This window comes from Genypterus blacodes, unplaced genomic scaffold, assembly GCF_046128005.1.
Source record: "Genypterus blacodes isolate CSIRO-AG114 ecotype Tasmania unplaced genomic scaffold, CSIRO-AGI_Gbla_v1 ptg000067l_1, whole genome shotgun sequence".
In the NCBI taxonomy this organism is placed as follows: domain Eukaryota; kingdom Metazoa; phylum Chordata; class Actinopteri; order Ophidiiformes; family Ophidiidae; genus Genypterus; species Genypterus blacodes.
The window spans coordinates 8,306,282-8,330,385 of record NW_027466879.1 but is presented as its reverse complement, the minus strand read 5'-3'; the positions used below and the strand labels follow the sequence as shown (position 1 = coordinate 8,330,385).

The window sequence follows — 24,104 nt, the reverse complement described above, 5'->3', positions numbered from 1 at the left end:
AAAATTCACAATTACAAGAAAATGTGATTCTCAATCTGTCATTTTTGGACTGTATCGAAACCTTCAAATGTATTTGTTGCATTATAGTTTGTACCAAAAATATTTTCAGAAAGCAATCAAATCACTGTTAAGAGTTGTCAAAAACAAACAACTTGCAATGAATCACCTGTCTGCATCTAACATGATGGAGCAAGCAATTACTCACACCTGGTAGATGTGGAACTGAAAAGGGGGTTTAATAACAAAGACAAAACTGCGCCTTAAAAGTGCTGGGTAGGCAACATTGAGCCAAGGCGCTCCTATATGGTTTTCAGCTTGATGACATGTGAGAGCTGTCATGGACTGCTGATAGGCTATTGATTGGCTATCAAGATACTGCACACAAGAGGCTGGACTTCAATCAAGCTGACATTTCAGAGAGCATGGAGGCCACAAATGACTCCTAATCATTAGCAGTCTCATTACACACAATATGAACCAGACAATCCTAACTGGTGATGCATATAAAGTAAATACTTTTCAGCTTGGAAAAGATATACAACTAAATCACTGTGCCTTGAAAGGTCCCATATTATGCAAAACCATTTTATTTGTCCTGCTGCATGTCCTTCTGCATGTGAGTCAGTCATCAGTCGGTCTGTAGCAAGAGTGTCTGAAATGGCGGCTGTTTTTCAGAATCCTCATTCATTTAAAACAGTCTGAAAAAAAACTCTTCAAGCAGCTGGTTTGAAAATCCCTCCAATTGTGACATCAGTCAGTGGCGTGGAAGCAGCGATCTTGAGTTCTTTCCCGGTGGTAATAAAACACAACTACTGAACAATCACCTACTTTGATTCACTCAGCTCAGTAACGACTCAGCGTAAACGTAGCTCCTGTCGTGGGACATGTTCTCATCACAACTGGATTTGAGTTGAAGTTGATTCTCAGAGACGGCTCTACTCCCACTCTATGTGATTCTACGGGCTTAAACACATTGTGCTCACGTTGGCAGCATGAAAGTGCAGCTCTCTTTGCGCCAGGCTAACACATGTGTCTATTCTTCTCCTTACATGCAATCGCATCCGTTTTTAACCATGAACATGATATTTCACACTGCAGGGTTAAGAGACTGTTCTAAAAAGGTTCTTATTCTTTTGCTGTTTGTGTGTGCTATGCCTCTATGAGGCTGCTGCAGTGGCTCCGTGTTGTCTGTGGGCAATTGTTTATTTTATTCAGGATGTGTAGATACACTGTTGAGATGACTGCACCGCTACAATTAATTAGGCCATAGCTTAGCTTCCGGCTAGCATTGGGCTGTACTGCTTACTATCTAAGCACACACAACCTCGATGGAAATAAGTCTTAAAGTATTGTTATATATGTTATATAAAATTATTACAATACTGTATATACAATATTATATTATTACAAAATGTGGTTATCCTGATAAGTTAAATAATGTTTTGTGAGTTTTTGTTTGTCTGTAATTCATCAATTCAATTCAATCTGTCAGTTTGTTGTGAGTTTACTATGTACCGTAATTATTTTGAGTTATCTGAATTCTTGACATCACTTTTTCGGCAGGTCTATGTGATCTCTGAAGTATCCTGCAGAGATGTTGGTGTTTGCACCGCCCTCATTCCCTTTCTGAATTCTAAGAGACAATGTCTTATGGTGATGAAGAGGAGGACCTTGGAGAGGGACTCTTGATTCATGTGCCTGATGACTCAAAGTGTCCCTGAAGAAGTGTCATGGAGGAGTCAGCAGATACGTCGTGAGTTTTTTTCATGTTAGTGTAGTATACTTCTGAATCCGTATATATTTGGTTGTCTCTAACTATAATACACTCTCACCCAGTGGTTCCCAAAGTGGGAGCGCGGCGCAGGGTGGGAAGAGGAGCGATATGAATAAGTACCGCCTCAGGTAAATGTACGAGGCGATACTTCGTCTCCCCCCCTACAGACCGATCAAAACCCCGTAATGTTGTATATCCTCTCCCACCCCAGACCGCAGATCAAACCAGGAAATCCCCGGGCCAGCTATCTGGCTAAACTATTACGAGTTTTAACTATAATATGCCATTTGGACTCACAATAGCTGTCCTCACATAACTGACCTCACATATTACCCATGATGCAAATAGTCACATGTTGTAAGCTTAATTATCACGGCTGACTGTGCCGACTTGGACACAGCACAACACAACACAGTATAAACGCCATGCTACAAGCTTACCAGGTGGACACTTTGCTGCTGCTTTCCTTGTTTGAGGTATTTGTTGTAGCACAATGTCTTCCTCTGGCTAAGACTCTGGCTAAGACTGGCTAAATGTTCAGGGCTGCCACTACACCTGGCATTCAGAGGAGGTATGGCACTGGAGTTGTTGTCACGGCAACCACGGCCCACCCAAACAGCTCATTCATTCAATTGGCAGAGATGAGAGCCAGCCTCCACACAAAGGAGCAAAAAGCTTGACAGAAAAATATTTTCATTATTTTCATAGGCTCTATTTACAGACCACATGGAATAATACCAGGTTGCTAATATTGAGCATAATATGGGACCTGTAAACAGAAACGCAGATATAATGTATCTAGTAATATGCAGTATAAAGAGACTTAATGGATGAATTTTGCATTTCCCATATGTATCCTAAGTGATTGGAGTGTGTAAGCATATTGAATAATGTCTTACAAGCATAAAAAATCTAAATGAACCATTATTCAAAGTAGGACTACACTGACTTACAGATAAAATTCAGCTTAGTGGTCTTGGGAGAAAAGGTCAGTCTGAAACCAACCACTCAAAAACCTTTGACGGACAGGGACATAAGATTTAGCATATTTTGAAAAAAAATCACAGTTTTGTTGTGGCTGTGATCTTATTCCAATTTAAATAGGTTCAGTGAAAACACTGAATTGAACTACACTGTTAATAACTAGGAATATAAACATACAGAATAGACATAAGAAAAGAAATGTAATCATAATTGTTCTTTACCTCTGTTTGTGACTGAGCTCCAGAATCCGCTGTACATCCTTTTTGGCCACTGAGTCATCATGTTTCATTGACTAAAAGAAAAGAGGAGATCATTTCATTTGAAGAAAGACAGGGCTTTGGAACACATGGCTACGCAGAGCCTAAATAAAAATTAGAACATGAATCAAACAAGGTAAAGTAATTACAATAGATACAGTTCCCTTGAACCATGTAGCAAATGTGTTTTTTGTTATTTTAAAATGTATGCACTTTTCTAAGGTTGCGATTTCACTTCCTGTCAATGACCACATTATTGCAAAACAATACCAAAAGAAGGTGCCAACATCATATTAATACAGGTGAATATTGTAAATTGATACACTCATACATTTATACAGGAAATAAAAGGCTATATAAAGGCTAAGAAAGATTTTACAGCCCATAACTTAATCCTTACTAAAGAAGCTAGCAGGCATACACATTGGGTCCTACTAATGTTTAAACAACTGTCTGATGGTTAATTATGGATTATTCAGGTCACTGAGTGCCCTACACGCCCTTCACTATATAATTCATTTGAAATGATTGGAGTTATTTCCAGACTTCCAAGAAAATGCAATCTGAATTTAGGAAAAGGTGACACAGACTTGGCATCACCCTGGCATCACCTTATGTGGATTCTTATTTTCTTAATTTTAGCAATAGGCTCTAGAAACAATTGACCTATTACATGCAAATTAACAAAATATCATTTTAAGAGCTGTCAAAAGTTATTCGGCACATTGTACAGTTTAAATACAATATACATGAAAATACAATATATAATAAGTGTATAAGCTTTTAGGATATTTCATATGGACTTCATTCATGCTCTGTGAGTACTAGAGTCAGATCAACTGCTCAGACAACTTGGACCTCTACCTGACCTGGCCAGTGAGGTATTAAACTAAACATATTTATGGTGAATTTCTCATATCATTATATACTGTATATTTAATAGGTGAGTGCTCTGAGGGACACCCAATTACCCTCTGATGCTGCCCTGCTGTTTAAAATATACATGACTTGGAATGGACATGGACAGCTGTACCAAAAAAGCTGTCCATTCCTCCTTTACCTTTAACAGTAAAAAGGAACACTTGAAGGAGAGAAACGCGCATTGCAGGGGATAAAACACTGATTAGCCTTGGACAGGCCTTTATCCGATGGAGACAGCTCAAAGAACAGAAAGGGCTGTTGCAGATGCCTTTGTGGAAATGCATCGTTAAAAACTGATTTATTCAGAGTGAGTTATGCTGGCCTCACTGCTGAAATCGCAATGCAAGCATTTGAATGACTGTGGGGCGTATTCTACTGGATGTATCACTGGTGGTGATACCCGGAAAGATAGCACAACTGTTTTCAGCTCATACTCCAAACATAAATCTTCTGAACTGCAGTGATGTGGTATCTGCATACCTTACGGGATTTCTTGTTCAAATTTGTTAATCATGCACGAGATGGTGGGGGTAGATGCCAATCAAACTATACCTAGAGTGGTTAAGCTGTAGAAATGAGACCACCGCAAATAGAAAACTATCACTCACAGAGCTATTTAAACTGTACAAACCCATGGCATCTAGCCCCTGAGGCTGATACTTGACTATCTTTCAATTTCTTGGCTTTACCAAAATGCTGTGATGAAGATGACTGAAATGACTGCTTCTAAAATAATCATGTTTGGTAATATCCTCACAGAAATAGAAACATGTCCAGTATTTGACAGCTATGTTTCCTGTATTATCCCGACAACTTTATGTTTGATTAGTTCTTTTTTCTTTTTCTTTTTACTTTTATGGACCCGTTAACACACCTGGTTAGACATAAGTGTTTGGCCAGCATATTTCATGTTTCTATTGGAATTGCCAGCTCAGGCCAATAAGAGCAGTTTTGGGAGATGGCCTTAAGAGAATGCTTTCACTCAGTGTACGCAGTTGTACTGCACAATGATATATTTGCACATTTATATTTGATAATTAGGTACATTGATACAGATAAATAAATACTGTAGTTGCTATAAGTTATTAAATAGTGTTTTTCTCTGAGAAAAAGTGTAAAACATCTCTTTTCAAAACAAAAGAGTAAAGTTCCTACCTGAAGGTTGCCTTTTATGTTGTCCAGCTCCTTTGATGTCTTGGACAGTTGGTGCAGAATGCTGCTTCTTTCACTGAACACTTCCTTTAGCTTCTTTCCCAGTCCGTCATAGCTTTGTCTGTTAAGAGAGTGACATTTCACTATTAAACATCTACTGCTGGTTCAGAGAATTCACACTTTATCGGCACCGTTGGGAGAAAGGGCTGTTTTGAACTGGATTAAAAGTATCACCATTAAAGCTAAAGGCTAGTAAAGAGAAAACTAATATCTATTCAACACATTCCCTTGGATGAATTAAAAAAAATGTGAACTAATTCAGAAAAGCCTCATTTTACAGAGACATGTCTTTTGACCTGAGGTATGCCCCGCTATTTCCATTTAAATATTAATGTAGACGATCCAATTATTGAGGAGGACATCTACAGGGCAAATTTGTAAAATCTTGTTTTTCTCTTTGCAGTTAATAGCACTGCATAGACATTGTTTTTTCTCGTTTTTTTCTAAATTTAGTCATTAAAACTTTTTTTATTATTATTCATGAATAGCATAATCTCAACTCATTGATGTAATTCTTCTTGAATTTCCCCAAGAGGGAAGAGAGAGAGAGAGAAGCCCTAGTTAGATTCTTCTACTTTGCCAACAGCTTGATGTGAATCATCTGTGATAACCACAGAGCACCTCTCCTGCCCAGCTTCACAGTTACCAAGTAAATCAATTTTCACCCTTTCACTCTCCTTGACAAGAGATAATGATAGAGGAGGTGGATACATGCTAGCTAGCACTGCCTGCCCAATCGAAAAATGGATGGTCTGTTTTCATTCAGTATACAGTATATGTAGCTTGCTCATGAAAGCCCATCGAAATTTTCATTTGTTGACTTTGATTACACCTTGAGTCCCGTGTTGGTAATGGTAGTAATAGTACAAACATTCACAATCACAAAAGGGTACATCCATCAGACATATATAGGGGAGAAGTAATGTGCAAAGTGTTATTGTGCAAAGTTAATAATAGACCTGGTATTTACTTGTTTGAAAAAGCACAGGAGGTGTTAATCAGAAGCTAGAATGAGGTCAGTCAGCAAAATGGCACTGACTGACTCAGTGACCCTAAATTGTTTCATTTTAGCTGACCCACCGCTTGGCGACTAGGTTAATGAAAGTGTGATGAGAGAGTAAGAGAGACAAGGAGGTTAAGTATTTGCCATCCCTCAACATCTGAATTGATGATGCACACGCGCAAGTACAATGTGTCAGAACAGAGCTGGTATGTGAGGTAACATTGCCCTATTCATAGAATTCTCAGAAGAAAGGATAGTTATGATTTAAGATACCCAGCTTTTATGTCTGTAGCTTATTGAACTTTATTTGGGAGAAACACATCGCATAAATATAATAGAATGTCAGGAACTATTTTGATTTAATAAGAAAATCCTGCTTGACCAGTTTTTACATGCATTGTCTAAATGAAAAAGCTAATGCTCATGGGCGGAGCAGATTGATAAAACATTATCAAGAATCCATGGCTTCGTTTCAACCTGGGCCCTTTCCCAAAAACCTTGCAAAACCCGTCAAAGATCCCAGTACAGCAGATCATCCGCAATAACACATAAATCAGTGATGGAAAAGCAACACCAAGTAAATAAATAAATTACACAACATATTGAATCCTGCACATCGCCATCACCATATGGCATTAGTGGGCAATTCATTGCAGGATCACGCGGATCACGGAAGATAGGGATAGATTCTGCTATATTATTCATAACCCAATGGAATATCTATAAAATGAGTGAGACTCGTCATTTGGGGCTTACTGACACAGAAAAATATATATTATAAGGGCCTCAGATTACAGCTCAAATTCTGTGCTTTATCTCCTGCGATCCAGTATAAATTGGTCATTACTGCCAAAGATGGCACCAGCTGCATAATTGCATCATGATCAGTTCAGTATTCTGACAACCTCCTTCCAAACAAAGATCTCCCATTTTAGAGCAGAGAACAGTGATAATGAGGACCTGAATGTCTACTTATGATCAAAAATGGCATCATCAGGCATGTCCATAACACAGATAATGAAAAGATAATGAAATCTTTCATTTCAGACCACTGCTGTTTGAAATCACTCCCTGGCTGCCTCCATGAAATTCATCAAAGTCCCAAGACTGAGGGGGAGGCATCATTTATTGGATTTGATTATTAGGGGCAAAATTTCTTCGTCCTTGGCATCACAGCAGGTTTCCGAGGTATATGAGACTGACCCTGCAGTGTGAAATAAACCTGCTGAAGGTGAAGGGAGAACAATTGAAGAGTGCAGTCAACAGCCAGGCAATGGCTCCATAAACAAAGCCAAAGCTGTGGCATCTGGCCTCACATAGAGACCTTGAATTGCACGTAGGTTCTCTGTTGACAAGGGCAACATCTATAAATATTCCGGAGATCCAGTAAGACACAAAAGCAGCTATTAAAAATGACGTTAACACAATTTTCACAACTACATACAGTACATAGCTAACTTTCTTCGATTAGATTATTCGCTATTTGTATTTGAAAGCCCCTGAGCCTCAATCCAGCCGGTTGACAGCAAGAAGATCAAAGCTTAACTTTATTACTTTTAAGAAGTAATTTCAGTTGGCAAGATCATTCATGTGAACACTCATGTCAACTCCAAAATACAGAACCAAGACAAGACTGAGATTACAATAACGACAAAACACATTCAAATTACAAAACTACATTAAAATATGACAAATGCTTTGTGACAAATGTCTCCCCTCCCTGCTTTTTAATTTGCTTTGCCACTTTAAGAAACAGATCAGCTGATAATCAAGTGACTGCAAAAAAGCAGTTCAGACAAGGACAAATTATAGCATGAGGATTCTCTTGTGCATAGTGTGTTTGATCCCCTGCCCCCCACGGCCGTGGATATAAAGATTGGATTAGAATTGATCACAGTGTCCAATTAGAATAGCATGGACATGAAAACACCATTTAAAAAAAAAGTTGTTAACCATGCTGATGTAGCCTTCTGCAATTGCAAAATTAAAATTAGAAATTAAATATGGTGCAAGGTAGCAGCCACACAAACCAACCGCAGCTAGAGTTACCCCATGAGCATAAAAGGAGTTTATTTGCCGTCATGCAGATTACGGGCAGACAGCAGTTTATGTGGTACTTCCAATTTCAGGCTGGATTAATTATGCCATTAAATAGGGGCAAATAAATAGTTTTAATAAGGGGGACTGCCCAAAGCCTGTCAGGGAATTAATATTCCTCTAGCAGAGCATGGCCACCATTCAACATCTGCAACAAAAATCAGCCATGTTTGTATGTAGTGTATAAACATCATAGACAGTTTAGCAATGTTTATTGCATGTATGTCAGAGGATGTGACACTAAATCTCCTTTAATTGTTTAGAGCAGGAGCATGAAACAGCGAGTGATAAGGGAGCCAATTTTGCCTTCTCGACAAAGGTCATTCAATAAAGACGACAACATCCCGACAAAATTTATAATTCTTACATGTCACCGTAAAATTCGAAAGTAATGCTAATGTCAATGATGAAATAAATGTTTTCTGTGAGGATGAAGCATAGTCTTAATAGTAAAGGTTGGGTAAAACACCTTTTTAAATCTATCAGTGTGGTAATAGTGAGAATAGTTGACTTTGATCCTGCCTTTTCATCTTATTCTAGTAGGGTTTCATTACATTACCGTCCAAATTCTTCATGTTTCCATGCACGTACATTTGAAATAAATTGTCTTATATAGTAGATTCGTATAAGATTTTCAAAAGGGGGGCCCTGCAGAAAAAGTTTGGGAACCACTGACTTACACTACATACAGTAACTTTCCACCAAAACAAGAAATTCATTTTTGTCCATGTTTGCTTTTCAAAAATGTACAACACTGTGCTCCTAGCTTTAATAATTGCACTATAATTAAGCTTGATTGTGCTTGGTTTGTTTTGTTTACTTTGAAAGGCATACTTATGCCAAACAGCAAAGCTTACAGCTATTACAAAAGATGGAAGAAGGAAAAGAAGGAAGCTTTTTGTGTGGAAAAGCTTCCTTCTTTTCCTTCAGACATTTTATGGCAAAATCTAATCCATCTTTTTGTTTCCAATTTTGCTGCAAGATAAGAAGCAAGATGTTTTATACAATATCCAACATCTTCCGGACACATCTTTCTGTTTAACTTTAATATGGAATGTCCTTTGTCCTTAAACGCAAGATCCATGGTATGAAGTGTACAACATCATCTGCAAAAAGGATAAGAAACAATGAAATTCAGAGCACACTACAACTAAGACATGCCCCAGGCTGAGATAAACATTAACATGATTTTAAACAAATAAGCTCTACTCAGATTATATGTTCCATTTCATTTACACACTTATTGATACATTCATTGATGAGAGAAAGCCAAATAATCAGATTTGTTAAGACAGCACAAAACAAAGCCATGAGGAGTGAAACTCATTTTGTCGTTAGGACGTACAATATCAAATCTGATTGACCTCTCGAAGCGAAAACATTTCCATTTTGTATTATACATTGGTTTATGTTGCTTTCTGTTTATCCTTTTGTGCAAACTGTATGTGTGAAATAATAAAGATGCATTATATTGGTTTAAAAGCCTGTAGTACTGAAGAATAGCACTTCTTCTAGAAGGAGCTTAACAGCTTGTTGTCCGATTTACCCCAAACTGACTGATTGTTAAGAAGTCAGGATCTGGCAATAGGCAGGCAGATGCATCTGATTCACATCAAGGGCAATCAAGCCTCTGTCCAAGTTCCAAGTGTTGCTCAGGGAAAACAAAAGAGAACCAGCTAAAGCAGAGAAGGAGAAGAATGAGGGCAGAGTGTGAGGTGGAGAATTTGGAATTGGATGACGGATGTGACTTGATTACTGGTTAACTACCCTGCTGGTGCACCACTGCGCTATGGATGAGAAACCTGCTGGAGGCAGGGTTATCAATTTAGAGAAGGCAGGAACCGATTTGAATCTATTGTTTCATCCTAGGCAGGCTGACAATTACAAGGCCCTTGTCTTGCTGTGAACACAGGAGTTAGTTTTCTGGCTCATATTTGCTATTGTGATTTGCCAGCTCACCAACTTAATAAAATCTGTTATTAAGCTTTTCATCAACCATACTATAAGGGTGATCCTGCACCTTGTTTTACGAGCTTCACACACACAAACGGCCTCTGGCAAGAGTTAAAAGTGAATGCCAAATATCTCCAAAACCCACAGCCCCAAAATAAATGTTTTTAAACACACTCAAATTACAAACAATGCAAGGAGGTGCTCAGCAAATCATTGCTCTAAAGTTCCATTAGTGGTCAATAACTCCACATGTCAAGGAAAGTCAACTTTATTTCTATATATATTGCATACATATGTCTCAAAGGGCTTTACAAGCCTGCAACATCAGGAAAATGCCCGACCCTGCCCAAAGCTCCCAATGAAGACAAGGAAAACTCCTGAGAAAACCCAAATGTATAAGGAATAAGGAAGAACCCATGGGAAAGGCAATTCCAAGAGGGAATATAGATTTAAAAATATAAAAGAAAATGGGTCCAATGCAGAACTCTGTGGAAATATTTTTTTGTGAAACTCGGTGGAATATGTTTGTTAAGCAAGCGCTAATTCAGGAAAGTGCTAGACCACAAATACCAATGTGATAACATATAATGTGATAACATAACATATTATAATGTGATAACATATAACATATACACATATATATATATATATATATATATACATATATATATATGCTGTCATATAAGCTGTCATTGCACAGCCATTCATGGAGAGGGAATTTCTCTTGGGGGGTCGGCACTACACTTGACTTGACTTGATCTTGTGCAACGGGCTTCCATATAGATGAACATTAATGGCTTAAACATGTCCATTTCCTGAAGGAAATCCTGGTGAAAATGCATGTTAAGTAACCATTTGCATAATTCCGTGAGGTGAGGTATGGGCAATGGCGTGGTATACTAACTGGCCATGAAACTGGATTATACAGACTCTGTTACGACCTGATCTTGGGCAATTGGGGTGCAACATAAATGTCAAAGAAAAAGAATGTCCTCAACCCTGCAGGCACACCTTGCTCTGCTCACCAATCTGAGGATGCATTCATAGAGCACAAGAACACAACCATACGGCTGGGGGTCATTACAGACTCAATTCTAATTGAAAAGATCACTCAAGAGTCGCTCATTTGGCCGTATATACCCTTGCATACAGTCTATGATTACGAGAGGCATTCCCTCGTTGAGAGATATCAGGGTCTGAAGTAAACATTTAGCGGTGACCTTTATTTGAGAAGAGGTTCCCATTTGAGCTCGTAAGAAAGACTTAATAGTGGAATTGATTATGATTAATACAGAATGTTGAGATTGTTCCCAGGTTATGTACTCTACCGCGTCTCAGTGATGCTTACACTGTTTTGGTCATAATGAGTCCATGATGACATAACTATCACAGGGGAACAAAATAATAAGAGCAAAGAGGGAAAATTGCAAATAACCTTTGGTGGATATGTTGCCTCTGTGCAAGATGCAGATCATAAAATGTGAAATACACGTACATCCACACCAACCTTTACAGGTAGAATGAAATATGAATATAAATAAGAAAATGAAAATGAAATATAGAAAGCTCCGATTAGCTCTGGATAAATGTGTAATGGCTTCATTTTATGAAGTAAAATCTGACAAAGATGTGTCTGAAATCGAAATGTTACCAAAACATATTTCTTGGGATGTATCCAAATAGTTTTTGGATAATGCCTCTATTTGTCCATTTTCTGAATATAAAAGTGCAATATCTTCGTTTGAAATCCAGTTTGGCACATTTTTACCTTCTTATCAGCCCACAACCCATCTTCCCTCTGTTAGTCTCTCTTAATCGTAAACCGTATAGCAGACCACAAATGTAAAAAATATCTTTAAAAGGCACATACCCAGAAAAGCCAGCAGGGTCTGAGACTCTAAAACTCTCCCAGTGAGACATTTTTGAAGGTCTGGTTTTTACATGATAATTAAGAAATTATTTTTCCAACTATGTTTTGTTTTGTCTGCTTTTATGTCAGATCTTTTTAGAGCTGCATGTATAGAATGACATTAAAGTTCAACCTAAAAATATAAAATAGCAACACATTACAGAAGTTTGAAGTTTGTCTCCCTTCGGCTATATGTAGCTTTATTAATTTACATATAGGAATCTTATTTTCATTTTTTGATATGTAGCAGCTCTGCTTGATCAAAGAAAACAAGCTACCATCCTTTTTGATTATGTGTTGTGCTGCTGCGCCCTGCTCAAGTCAAGTCAATTTTATTTGTACAGCCCGATATTACATGCAGTATCTCAAAGGGCTTTACAGACCCACAACATCAATTCCCCGCAGAAAACCTAAATGTGCCTTATCCGTCCCTGCTGAGATGGATATAGGCAGGTTCTTCTCTAGTCAATAAAACACTAATTGTTGGATACAGAGAAATATGAACTTCTCTACTGGATCCTCACATTGAATTTGATTAGGATATACAGGTCATTACAGCTGCAAGCTCTGGTCAAGCGATGTGGGGAGAAAAGGTGTTTTAATGGAAAAGCAATTGTCTATGTATAAGGATGGTATACAACAAGTTTGAAAATATTGTATGTTATATAATATAACAATTTGAACAAACCATGCACACGTTTTAAAAGTATTAGGGAATCAGCTGGCTCTACATTTTCGTAAAACTGAGCAACTGTGGCTGTTGGGTGCTATAATGCCACCTGTAGGTATGAGTAAACAGATTGTTAATAATTAATTTTACAAATACAACAACAATTCAGCCATTTCACATTATTTTATCCAAAGCTAAACAAACACGTTAAGTAGACATCAAGAATGCACAAAGATCGAGTTCCACTTCCAGATCAGACATCACCGACATTCTGTTGTTAAAATCATAAGATGCTTTGTTGAATTCTATTTTCTTGAAAACTAAACATACTATGTGAACAACTTATTTGGTTTTCCCTGTCAATGTGACCACAGGAGACACACACAGGAGGCACACACACTGAATGGAAGCTGAAACAACCTCACCAAATGGGCAGCAAACACGACTCAATTTTTTCTTTTAATTGTTAATGCCAAGTGGGAGTCTAATCATGAACAGGCCTTAAACACTATCCACAATTAGAATGCCACTCACTTGTTTAATGTTTATCCATCCTCTTAATTTGACATTAATTAACTGAGCATGTGGCGGCAGTAGCTAATCAGTTCATTTGGACTGTGGACAAAAGATGAGGGAAGAGAAGGAGATCTGTGATTTATAAAAAGGGATGTAGTACATGGAATTAGATAAACAATTAGTGATATAAAAATAAACAAGACACAGTTTTAACTCTTATACATTCTAATCTTAATCTCAATTAAAGGGGACATAAAAGGATTAATTTTTTTCATTAAGAGGTTTTGAAATGCTCTGCAACACATCAATCTCCTTCTGTTTTCCTTACTGCAAAACCATTGTGCATACAGAGCAGGCAAACAGGCAGTTTTAATTAGTCTATTTTAAGCTTCTTCCCTAAAAACCCCCGCTCTTTTCTGATTGGTCAGTGGCACCAGGTCTGAGTCTGGCAACCCTCACACTCTGAAACATGGATTTCGGCCAAACACTTGTCCACCTGTGTTCGTTGGTCATGTGGAGCAGTATTCAGCTTCTAAAAACTCTTCTGCGGCCGTAGAGGGTGCTGGGGTCAAAGTGAACCGTTTATGAATGCAATGCATTGCAACAGTTACTTGGCGCTTGGGCCTGTAGTTTTTACAACACATTGGAAGCTACAGCCAACTAGAGATATTTCAGACGTGTAACTATTGCATTATTTGTTAACTATGATGTCAGCCCATATAGCTGTTTATATAGTACATGAAAAGCCTATAGAAACCTTTACCTAGGGATAAAATACGCTGGATCAATACATAATAATATAATAATAATATAGATCTATCTATCTATCTATCTATCTATCTATCTATCTATCTATCTATCTATCTATCTATCTATCTATCTATCTATCTATCTATCTATCTATCTATCTACCTACCTACCTACCTACCTACCTACCTAACTGTAAAAGCACACTTCTCCATTGAATGGTTTTGGAGGGCATACAGAATACTCCATCACTCTACAATTTAGAGATACTTTAATATTGTACATGGTCCCTTTTAAATAAACAAATGAAATGAAATAAAGGTCTGGGGCTATGGGATCACATTCACGGTTCTGTCAAAATGTATTAGTAGTTTATGGGATCAGAGAACACATTCTTTTCCAAACGCCAATGAGTTACCATTGCTGCGTATTCAATGTCAATTAAGGGGAAACACATGCATAGTACATGAGCAATGCCACTGAGGAGAGCTGCCGACTGACTTTAAATTTGCACACTGTCAGACATCCCGCACTTACATTGGATGCATGACCTGCACTGGGTCTGAATGTCTTGACCACCTATGAATACAAACTAGCAGGAGCATAGGGTGCATGTGTTTTCAGAAGAATAAATGCCAGCTGCATTACTGAGTTTCATTCATTAGAAAGCAGTGTTCTGTTGTCCAAGCACCACACACGCAGAATGGAAGCTAAAGCAATGTATTACATTTATTTACACCACTGTTACACTCTTTACTTGAGAAGCTGCACATTATTGGTTATTTGTGTTTGACTCAGTGAACATGCTAGTTTTGTAAAACTGATGCAATGTAATAATATTGCTGTCCCCCAGAGTCACACAATGCAACAAAGGACATAAAGATGAAAAAATAATGAAAATGAGACAACCAATACAGTAAAACATTGCGGTATAACTTGAAAGGGACAAAGAGAGAGAAAGAGAGAGAGAGAGAGAGAGAGAGAGAGAGAGAGAGAGTGTGTGTGTGTGTGTGTGTGTGTGTGTGTGTGTGTGTGTGTGTGTGTGTGTGTGTGTGTGTGTGTGTGTGTGTGTGTGTGTGTGAGAGAGAGATACGGAACAGGACGGGACATTGGGTTGTGTGTTTTCAGGTAAACCTCTGCCATAAACGCTACTGCCCCATAATAGGCCCAAATTAGTAGATTAAAATCGATTCAAATTGCAGTCATTACCTTTAATCTGTAACAAGACTTAATACTAAAACTACATACCCTGTGTGTTTACAGTAATACATGCAACATATGCAGAAACTATTTTTACTCCTAAATTGAAGAAATGAAGGAAGAATCACACAGTGAGTGCACAGACGATTTCATGGAGGACACATTTTTAATGATGACTTATCTGCATTTTTCAAATTGAACAGGGCCAAAAATAGATCCTGAGCTACAAATGAGTCACCTTAATGGCAGATCATGCATCACTCATGTAAAACTTATGTCTATATCTTATCAATATCTTATGTAGACACGCAGGAAGCAATGTTTACAATACCATAATCCAATATTGTCACTCAACAACAACATTTTGATGGGCTTTTTACAACAAAGGGTATGTTGTATTTAGATGTAAACATTATGTAGAAGATCATAAAAATCTCCATTCTTCAAAAACAGGATCACTTTGTGTCATTGTATTTACAGATGCAAATTTTGAAAACATACATGTAGTTGTCTGATAAGGTCATGTTAATGTGGGGTGTTAACGTCCATGTTACTGAGATGCCCCGAGCTCTGAGGGTACACAATGAACAAAGAAGGTGACCCTCAAGTTATTATTATACTTGACGGTCACTCATCATGATTGAGACACTGAACCAGTTCAACACTTATCAATCCCGTCTCATTGGCTCCTTCAAAGTTTCTCCTCTTCCCAATCATGAAAAATACTTTTGGCTCACATGATTTTTGTGATATCAAATTTCACAGATTTTTCAACAGGAAAACGACTGACTTCTGTGAAACGGATTTATATTCCTCTAGCATTGTTGAGAAAGGTTTGTTAAGTTGGAAGGTCTTATGTTAATGACAAAACAACTACAAGTTGGTTCTCTCTGTGCAACGCTAACAATCTACCACTGCACTGTCTCATGTTTATTCAATAATGCTTAAAACCAAAAATGTCAGAGATGCTCAGTCTAACTGGTTGTTGTTACATGAATTCTGTGTCCTTATTTGCACAACACAAGCATACTATCTGACCAAATCATGCAGAATAAAAACAATATTAAAGACAGTATTAGGAGCTATGGAGTGTCTTTCCCCATGGAGTTGGCCATCCAGCTAAAAGCTGAGACAGAAGCTGGTCCTGCCACTTCAGATAGATACTGGCTGAGCCAGTGACAGCAGAGATGCTCTTTGCTGCTGCTACCCAGCCAAGACCATTAACATTTGGATAAATTCTACTGGGACACTGGAGAGCACAGGACTATAAAACAGCGTCTGTGATAAAAGTGAGACAGATAATGGCTATGTTAGAGGTCAGAAATCCTTGTTTGTCATTTTGTACTTTCAACAGTGCTCATTTTAAAATCTTTTCAGTGTGTCTACCTCTTCATAAGAGCAGAGCAAGGAGTGCAAGCTTTGGCTTCCTCTGCCTTTGCTGATGTTTCTCTTTGTGTATGTCAAAGTCAGGAGCCTCTCTTATACACGTTGCTCTTGGTTCTCAGTTCATTCTTGACCTTCAAGATTAAAGATAAACCACAAAGTGTTATCTTCACCTTCACCTGTTTTTTTGATTAAATATTTATAATAGCATTTGAACTCCCTTCAAAGTCGAATGAAAAGGAGCATTCTGTGCTGATAAATCAATGCTGAGTACGAGGTGTGAAGGATAGCAGAGGTGGCTGATGTGGAAAGCTGTGACTGAAGGACATCAAAACTACCCAGAGTGCTGAAATGAAAAGAATAAACAGGTAATCCAGGCAGACAAAGCAGGATCTAATGACAGAGGATGCAGGCTAATAAGGAAGGAGCAGGAATCAGAATTGAAGACCAATGAAGTTGAATCCAAGATCTGACAGCATAAAAAAGGCAGGGCTGAGGATATGAAGGCTCTTGAGCACCAGGATGAGCTGCAGCTGGCTTTAATATCCACAACTGCAAGTAATCACACAATCACAGACACATGCACAACCACAAAGAGAGAGAAAGCTGGGGGGAGACCAGACCAGGGAGTAGCCAATGATATCACTGTGACAGATGTAACAACTTGTCTTACGCATACACAAATACACACACACACACTTTTCATGTTCCGCTACAACAAAACACTAGTCAAAGCAACTATTTATTTAAAGATTAAAATAAAAAAATGTTTTGCTCCATAGCTCTTAACACCTATAGCTGCTGCAGCAACAGAGTGCTTCAAACAGACAGGAAAAGTAGCTCAGCTGCTGCAGTTAAGCTGTGGTAAAGAAAATATTTCACCATAAATCACAGGTATTAAACATCTTCTTGAGTCTGATTAGATATAATTCACAACTTGATCCATAACAACAGACCATCATCATTTGGGGAATGGCATTCACTCAAGGGGGAAGTAAAATATACATCTTTAAAGAAAACAAAACTGTTATGTGCACATTTTGTTGAAAATTACATTCATCGTGCATGATTGTGATGAATACTTGTTAGTCTCTTTAAATCTCCACGGAACAAACTGTGAAACTGTGTCTGATAGCATTTGATTTTCTGTTAGCATAAAATTGAAAATGTCTCTGTGAACTGTTTGATATACTCTTTTTGTTAGTCTGGAACTTCAGATTCTGCTGAAACACTTAATTTAATTTGTTGCCAGTGCCATTTAAGTATCATTCCTGCATGATGCAAAGGTTGCACTGTGATGCCTTGACATGAAATTCCAAATATTGGAAAGAGCTATTGTGTTATTTGTCATTATTGCTAAACTGAATTATGGACATAATACTGCAGAGAAAGCTGTTGGAAACAACTACATTTTTGTTGTATACAGCTTGGAAGTCAAGTTTAATAATTGACTGTCTAAGAGGGCCTTAACGCTGTCTTGGAGATCGGAGTTGAGTTGAGGAGTCACACATGCTACTCAAACTCAGTTCTAAACTGAACCCTTATTTTCACTCTAAAGTCATATTGCATCCTAAAGTCAGGTTGGGTCGGTCACAGAGGAAGAGGAGCACGTCTCCCATTTGACCTGGGTTCCCATCACCTCTTCTACGAGAGTCAATGACAGTATTCTTTATTAAGTCACTTTTTTGGCCTGATGATAAAACCTTCCTGAACCTTTACCAAGAAGGTTACATTTACTTGTTTAAATGTAACCACACATGCCCACACATTGTAGATTGTCATGCAGATAGGTAATGTACTATTAGAAGTACTAGGAGCAACTGGTACTATGAATATATTCATTGATTATGTGGGATTAAGAGGATTGGAGACATTGAAGCCATTAGAAACCAAATCTGCGCACGATTTTACATCGATATTTAACTAGTGGGACACCTCCACAATGTTTGATAACTGCTGGTCCAGACTAACAGGATGAAATGGTTGAAATTTGTACTTGAACTAATGAAATTTCTAATAAAGTAGCATTAAAACGGATGAGTTCCCTTGCATGCACACACACACACACACACACACACACACACACACACACACACACACACACACACACACACACACACACACACACACACACACACAACATAGTTAATTTTAACAACAGCAAATTATTCAGATGATAAAATCCTTCAGTAGGCTCCCGCATACAGACGACTACTGAAAACTACTAAATGAGTCTCATGAACACCAAAATTACATCTAATGAGCAAGTAAAGACTCTAGGGGTGATATTTTTTAGTCCATCTCTGCTCAAATACAAAATAGCTCAGCATTGAGAATGGTTGCATGTGATGACAAGGGTTAATAGATGGCCATGTTTAGAGATAAAAGATGAAAAAACATGTTCACCAATACCATACATTGACTTCTTTCTGTTTTTCTATTATATTTTCTGTAGGCATCACAAATGAAGCTTAAGTCAAGACATTTTCTAACTAAAGACCGTGAAACTCTTTCCCTATTTGTGCTAAGCCTATCGACTTCTCTCCAGAGAGCAACAGAGATATGTTGCCAGCTCACCAGTGCTGCAATTTGTAAAGGTGCCTCAGTGGAGAGAGGCAAATAGAAAGACAGGGGACAAAACAGTGTTCATGATTAATGCTTATTTAGAACTACGTCATCAGCTTAAACTTGTGGGAATGGCTTACAAGAGAAAAGATAAAGAAATGAGTGAAATGGAAAAGATTTGCTGAACTGGGAACTTTACGGTGCCATTGTAAGCCTCTACATACTGCAGAATTGTGGTACTACAGGTATTATTCCACACCTAGTTTGGATGCATAGAGGGTTGTAGAACGTTCTTTGGGGAAGCCTAATTAGTTGTTCATTAAGGAACTCTGGATTCGGGACATGAGACTGACTCACAGGGAGGGAAATGTTGATGAATGACGCTTGACCGAAAGCCAGCTCGGAAAAAAGCCACACAAGATGAGACGGATGAGTTGAGAGTTGCCACACAGGAGAGAGTGGAGAGTCAACAGCTAGTGCTCAGCATGGCAATTAAATGCAGCCTTAAGCTACAGCAGTAACTTTCAAAATATAAATATATATACAGTATATATATATTGTGATCTTTATCTGTGATCTATGACTTCAAGGCATTTGCAGATAGAATCCTGGTATTCTATGTGCAAATGTATAGTATGGTGATGTTCAAATGAACAGATCAACATGCTTGTGAAATTTAAAATATTTAAATCTAGGTACTCAAAATACACAGACTGAGAGACAAACATACTTGTTGTCTGATGGTGAATATGATTTTTGATTTATAAATCTGTTTGGGGCTTTGAATGGGGCGAAACATTTCACTGACTTTACATGAATTATGTTCCTGAAGCACTGCTTTTTTTGTAAATGAATAATGATGAATGTTTAAAAAAAAAATTCCCCATTTTATGTCCACTATAATATATTCTGCACCAAATTTGGTGAAAAACAGCAGAACACTGATGGTGTTAGCTTTGTGTTGGATGAAGGAATGCTACTAAACAGTACTGACATAAAAGCTATAAAGGGCTTTACAGATGGCCACATGTCACCACTTTTTGGGCCAAAAAACTAATCAGTTCATCCATGGTCCAACGCCTAACCTTTTGCCAAGTTGTGTTTGATACACTGCAAACAGCACCAGACGCAGTATAGTATCTTTTCTCTCTCTGTTACCTTGGAAATAATCATACATTTTAAATTCCCAGAAGAATGGTTAAATGTTTGTATGCCTGGTTTGGCCATGCACACAACTGTCCTCATCTTATTTGTCCTTTTCTTTTCGAATGAAGAAAAACAAACTTGAGTTTGTGCCTTGAACATGATGAGGCAGATTTCTAGCAGGCATATAATGGAGGATCTGAAGGTGCTTTGATTACCAGTCTATAAAAATGGATTGGCTGTGAGGTTTCGAGCTTCCTCTTTGGCTACAGAGAGAAAACGCTCTGCGGGGCCTTGCTCAAGCTGCCCTCATCTTCTTTGAGCCTATAGGAGATTGTGGTCCCAGTTAACTTTGAACAGCTCAGCTCGATTCACAAGGGAGACCTCAAATTTCACCACCATCAGCTACCGGCTTTCTGGTTCCTAGAAAGAGTTTCTACTTCACTCTTGGCCTTTTCACACATAAGCTAATTGAATCAGAACACTCCATACAAAACATTATAAGAACATTAAAACAGCATTGGTGCTCTTATACAGCAGTATTGCGTGCTGCTCCTGACGCGGACTGAGAGGAGCTCCCTTTTTTCTGCATCGGTTCAATTTGGACAATTTGCAGCCATTCTTGAAATAAAAATAAACATTAACTCCTAAGAGCAATAACTTCAACTGAAATTATGTCATCTGCGGTTACATGAATATGTCATTTCAACATGCTGGCTGTGGTTAGTTGCTGTCACTCTGTTTGTCATTCCTTTGCCTTAATTCACATGGACATTACAAATCCTGGGTGTCTTCATTGTTTTAGTTCATTGTTTTAGTTCTCTGTTCTTTGTATTTGTGGCTTTTCTTTTCTCCCCCTCTGTATGTATACATTAATCTCCAAAAGGAAATGAGTTGGACCCAATTAACAGAACCATGACAATTTTGTTTACACAATTATCACTTTGGTACAGAACTCTGTTGGTCACCAGCAATAACAATATTATCTATTACCTGCACAACCAAACTGTGCAGGTTGCTTTGTTTCCTTGTGCACCTAATTCACATGAGTATCACATATCCAAAGTCTCATTAATTTCTCTTTTTTCTTTTCTCCCCCTATCTGTGTATACAAATCATTTATTGCATGTATGAATGGGGCCTTTGTCTGCAGAACAACACAACAGATGACATAACCATTAGGTGAAGGTATACAGAGGAACACACACAAAGAGCACTTGGCAAATAATGTGTCAGCCTAAGCACCTTCATAATAAAGCAAGACCCCAGAGACTAAACAAAACAGAATACATTTGCAACTGTATATACAAAGTACAATATTCAGGTCCTTGCACTTAACTTGAATATTTCTGTTTTATGTTACTATATTCTTCTATATTCTTTATTTATTTCAGCTATAGGTACTTCTTTTACCAGAAGTAGTGGTTTAAATCTAATATTTGAGGATAGCTATTTCCGGGCAAACATGATTCAGCGGTCATTTCCCCCCAGATGAGAGCTTTGCAGAAGTAAGTACATTTTGCTGTTCATATGTAATTTGTTAACGTTGATACTATCTACAAAACAGATAACAACTAACATTGAGGACAGAAAAACACAAGAAGGAACGAGCGGCTAAGTTTCAATCATAACTCTTCAGACTGTGCCAGCTTGCCAGAGACAAAACGTTGTTGAGACATTTGTGCACTTCAGTGACTAATCCGAAGCATAGCACAACATGACATGTAATTTGCAACTCTGTGTTACAGATGATTTAAAAAAAGGACACACTAATGAATGCCTGCACAGGTGTGCCTAGTCATTTCGTTAATTAAATACCAGACAATGGAACAGGCTACCAATTCAGAGACAGCCTGAAGGGAGAGATGTCTTACAAACACCATCTCTGCTGGTTTGACTGCCAAACATGTGTCACATGTGCAACCTTGTGCTTGACCCATTTTTGACTACCCGACACAAACACACACACACACACAGAAAGAGAGAGAGTGAGAGAGCTTGACCTTCTATTTTGAAATAGCTATCTCATAGTGTGATTTCAAAAATGCTGCTTGCAAAATATGCATTCAGTATTATGTGAGACTCTGGGAGGAAAGGGGATTATGAGCTCTGCACCCATTGAAAGAGATCCAATGAGAGACAGTTGGTATGGGGCGAACTCAGCTGTTAATATACTGTGTTGAAATTTGCATTAAATCACGATTAAATATGTTCCATAGTTAAATCCACTGAGAGGGCTGTAATGTGACCTGCTCAGGGGGAGGATGTTAATCTAAATGTGCAATTATGTCTTTTTGTCTTAATTATAAGAAATGTTACTGTTTCAATGAGACAATTTCAAAATAAAAACTAAATGTGCACATTGCTGAACATTCTAGGATGGATACATTGACATGAATATCTGCAGAAACTATGAATACATTGGAAAGGTGATAAAAAATAGTTTTCTCAGCTGAATCACAGCCTGATGTAATGATTAATGTGTATGATCATACTCATGCAAGGTGCAGTGTGCATTTATAATAGACAGCCATGAAATCTTGCACATTTTCAACTCCAAGAGAACTGACAAATAACCAAAGGCAAACATTTCCATATCTGCACAGGTGAATCAGGTTTTAAAATGACTGTTTTTAATATAAAAACTAACCCAACATAGCTTTTATTAAACTGCCCCTTTGGGTTGTTTTTTCAAAACTGGAACTCTTCCATGGAACACAATTATGGAATGGAACAACAAAAACACGCACAAATTCAACTTGCCAGTCATGAGTAAGTACCTCTCCCTCTGTGTGAACCATTAAAACTATAATGAGGATGTGAACTTAGCATCCATCAAACAGATACCACATTTGAGGCTCTGTTATCCTGTATGCACGCCCACACGGCAACAACTGATTTTCATTAGCTACCAACTCACTCATCAGCAACTGATCCAAGGGTGAAAATGGTAATGAAAATATGTAAGAATATGGTGAATATGCCAGTGGAGTGTAAAGGTTAACCAGCTGCATTATTAATTATTTGTCCGAGCCTGTTTAAAACCATATTGTTAGTGTGCTTGAGGCCTTTCTTAATACTTAGCAGTTCAATTAGAATAAACACAATAGCTTTAAAACTCCATTCTGCCTGTCGTACTATAAAATATTCACTATGAATTACCTTCAAAATAAGAATGAGACGTTATTGAAATGTAGATAAGTGTGTGTTATATGCCTGCCAGAAGCATTGTATTAAATATAGACTAAATAACTAGTCTAATTAAAATAAGTTTAATTGAATTGTATGAATCATTTATGGACAATTATTGTTATATTGTGTAAAATATACTAGCTTTGGAATCAGGTCTATGTGTCTTGAATTTGGAAAATATATCTGTGCAATATGGTTTATAATATTGCAATGTTGGTGTACTTTTAGTTTTGACTTCAGTGCCAAAAGTACAAAAACTCCAAAATATATTCACTCTCTAGAGCTAGAGTTAAGAGAAGACTATAAAGGTACTCTAGGTCACAATGTTTCCAAGATAAGTAGTACAACTATTAACATATAATTATATTTTAAAGCAATATCACCCACAATCTCAACAGTGAACATATTGTTAGTATCTTATCCTGAAAAGTCTAGTTTGCCCCATAATTACATACATAAGAACACTAAGAATATCCTTGAGCACAGTGTAAGAGGTTTCAGTCTGACTCAACAAAGATGAATTTCATAGCAGGAAATTACAGCTAAAGCAACTAAAACCTCGGCGTCAATTTCTGGAA

At 37.8% G+C, this 24,104-nt stretch overlaps 1 protein-coding gene across 1 annotated transcript in view; it reads right to left on the bottom strand.

Annotated features, from left to right (window-relative positions):
- Window positions 1–5,861, bottom strand: part of luzp2 (leucine zipper protein 2) — a 49,285-nt gene extending 43,424 nt beyond the window's left edge. The window contains exons 1-3 of the mRNA XM_076155967.1: window positions 5,770–5,861; window positions 5,092–5,248; window positions 2,980–3,050 (exon numbers count right to left, since the gene is read on the bottom strand). Coding sequence (XP_076012082.1) covers window positions 2,980–3,050; window positions 5,092–5,248; window positions 5,770–5,861 — 320 coding nt within the window. The remainder of the gene's footprint in view (window positions 1–2,979; window positions 3,051–5,091; window positions 5,249–5,769) is intronic.
- Window positions 5,862–24,104: the final 18,243 nt, after the last annotated feature.